This window comes from Empidonax traillii, unplaced genomic scaffold (assembly GCF_003031625.1).
Source record: "Empidonax traillii isolate 1590-97213 ecotype Southwest subspecies unplaced genomic scaffold, ASM303162v1 scaffold6249:size14490, whole genome shotgun sequence".
NCBI lineage: Eukaryota > Metazoa > Chordata > Aves > Passeriformes > Tyrannidae > Empidonax > Empidonax traillii.
The window spans coordinates 11,593-14,490 of record NW_020961442.1 but is presented as its reverse complement, the minus strand read 5'-3'; the positions used below and the strand labels follow the sequence as shown (position 1 = coordinate 14,490).

At 56.1% G+C, this 2,898-nt stretch overlaps 1 protein-coding gene across 1 annotated transcript; it reads right to left on the bottom strand.

Annotated features, from left to right (window-relative positions):
* Nucleotides 1-6: 6 nt before the first annotated feature.
* On the bottom strand, nt 7-2,892 carry LOC114073376 (keratin, type II cytoskeletal cochleal-like; the record flags this gene model as incomplete). The annotated part of the gene is made up of 2 exons (XM_027911141.1): nt 7-99; nt 2,726-2,892. Coding segments are annotated over 2 exons (260 nt in total), but the record flags the coding sequence as incomplete, so codon positions are not given.
* Nucleotides 2,893-2,898: the final 6 nt, after the last annotated feature.

The following is a 2,898-nucleotide window of genomic DNA, read 5'->3' as shown; positions in this document are numbered from 1 at the left end:
TCCCACCCAAAGCATCCCAAAAAAATCCCCTGGCCCACCTTCTTGAGCACCACGAACTCGTTCTCGGCCGCCGCCCGCTTGTTGATCTCATCCTCGTACCTGCCAAAAAAAAAGGGGGGGATTTCCATGAAATCAGAGCCTGGATAAAGGGAAAAGCGTCCCCAGGAAGGGCTGTCCCAATTCTCTTCTCTCTCCCTCCGTTTTTTTGGGAGCTTTTTTGGGTGGCCACATAAAGATCCCCAAATGTTCCCCTAAAGATCTCCAGGTGTTTCCCAAAAGATCTCCAGGAGTCCCCCTAAAGATCTCCAGATTTCACCTTAAGATACCCAGATGTTCCTCTAAAGATCTCCAGATGTTCTCCTAAAGATTTTGGGATGTCCACCTGAAGGTCTCCAGGAGTCCCCCTAAAGATCTCCAGATGTTCCCCTAAAGATCCCCAAATGTTCCCCAAAGGATCTCCAGATGTTCCCCTAAAGATTTCGGGTATTCACCTAAAGCTCTCCAGGTGTTCCTCTAAAGATTTTAGGATGTTCACCTGAAGGTCTTCATCTAAAGATCTCCAGAAGTTCCCCTAAAGATCTCCAAAGGTTCCCCTAAAGATCCTCAAATGTTCCCCAAAAGATCTCCAGGTGTTCCCTCCCTTCTTCCCTGCCTCCCTCCCTCTCCCCTTCCCTCCCTCCCTCTCCCCTTCCCTCCCCCTGTTTGTTTTGGCAGGGCCGTTTCCAGGGCAAAGCCCTTTGTTTACACAATCCCTGGAATTTGCCTTCCAAGGGAGCTCCTTCCCCCCTCGGGGCTCCTCCCCCTTCCCTTCCCTTCCCTTCCCTTTCCCGGGGTTTGTCCCTCTGGAGGTCGAGGAACCGCAGGGAACAAACCCCGGGAATGGAACAATCCCGGGAATGGAACAAATCCCGGGAATGTGGAGCCTGTGGAGACCAGGGATGAGCAGAGATGGAGGGGGGAAATGCAGGGAATTCCTCAGGAATGGAAGGGGCAGATCCTTCAGGGAACTCCTCCAGATCCCTCAGGGAACTCCTCCAGATCCCTCAGGGAATTCCTCCAGATCCCTCAGGGAATTCCTCCAGGCCGGAACTGGATCTTTCCCTTCTCCAAGGGAACATTCCCAGCTCTCCCAGCCTGGCTCCAGAATTGTGGAATCCGGGCACTGACTTCCCCCAAACCCACCCGAGGAATTCCCGCTTCCCTTCTCCCGAGGGTTTGGCTTTTCATGGATACAATAAATAAATAAGCCCATTGGATATAACCTCAAATCCAGGGGAAACGGGATCAAATCTGGGATTTAACTCCCCTGGGATCGAACAAACAGCTCAGGCTGTGGATGGAAAATCCCCCTTCCCGAGGGGGTTCTTCGGGAATCTCCGGGATCGCCGCTCCCCGGCCCCGCCCCGGGGCTTTTCCGGGGCTCTTTGTTCCCGGTTCCTGCCCCATCCAGTTCTCCCGGTGCCTCCCATTGTTCCCTTCCCGCTGCTCCGGGCTGGGACAAAGGGCCTTTTCTTCCCGGGGCTCCTCCCGGGGCTGGGAAAAAGGGGGTGGGAAATGGCCGGGGAGGGGCTGCGTTCCCTGTCCATGGAACGGGCTGGGATCGCCTGGAATGGGGTTGGGATCAGGGAATGAGCCGGGATCACCTGCCAGCTGTTCAATTCCCTGTCCCTGGAACCGGCTGGGATCAGCTGGGATGGGTTGGGATCACCTGGAATGGGTTGGGATCAGCTGGAACGATCCCAAGTTCCAACCTCCTCCATTCCTGGGTTCACCCGCTAACCTGCTCCATCCCTGCCTCTGGAATGAGCCAGGATCACCTGGAATGAGCCAGGATAACCCTCCAGCCTGCTCTGTTCCCTGCCCATGGATAACCCCCCCAACCTGTTCCATTCCCTGCCCCTGGAAAAAACGGGGATCACCTCCCAACCTGTGGGACCCACGGGGCTCCTGCAGCTCCAAATGACACTTCCAGCCCCAAGGAGACCCCAAAGTTTCAATTCCAGCCCTGAGGAGACCCCAAAGTTCCTCTTCCAGCCCTGAGGAGACCCCAAACTCTACTTCAACCTTGAGGAGACCCCAAAGTTTCACTTCCAGCCCTGACAGACCCCAAATGTGACTTCTAGACCTGAGAAGACCCCAAATGCTACTTCCAACACCAAGGAGACCCCAAAGTTTCCCTTCCATCCCTGACAGACCCCAAACTCCACTTCCAGCCCTGACAGACCCCAAACTCCACTTCCAGCCCTGACAGACCCCAAATGTGACTTCTAGACCTGAGAAGACCCCAAATGCCATTTCCAACACCAAGGAGACCCCCCAAGTTTCCCTTCCAGACCTGAGGAGACCCCAAATTCCACTTCCAGCCCTGACAGACCCCAAAGTTTCACTTACAGCCCCAAGGAGACCCCAAACTCCACTTCTAGCCCTGACAGACCCCAAAGTTCCTCTTCCAGCCCTGAGGAGACCCCAAACTCCACCTCCAACACCAAGGAGACCCCGGACTCCCCTTCCAGCCCCAAGAAGACCCCAAACTCCACTTCCAACACCAAGGAGACCCCAAATGTCACTTCCAACACCAAGGGGACCCCAAATGTCACTTCCATCCCTGAGGAGACCCCAAACTTTCCACTTCCAGCCCTGAAAACATCCTCCCCCCCCCCCCAATTTTTGTCTGGGAAAGCACCCCGGGGTGAGGGTCTGGGGGGGGGCGGTGGGGACACGTTACTTGTTCTTGAAGTCCTCCACCAGGTCCTGCATGTTCTTGAGCTCCCCCTCGAGCCGCCCCTTGTCCCCCAGCAGCCCGTCCAGCTGGCGCCGCAGGTTCCCGATGTAGGACTCGAAGAGGGGGCCGATGTTGCTGCGGGGGCTCTTCTGCTCCTGCAGGAGCCCCCACTTGGT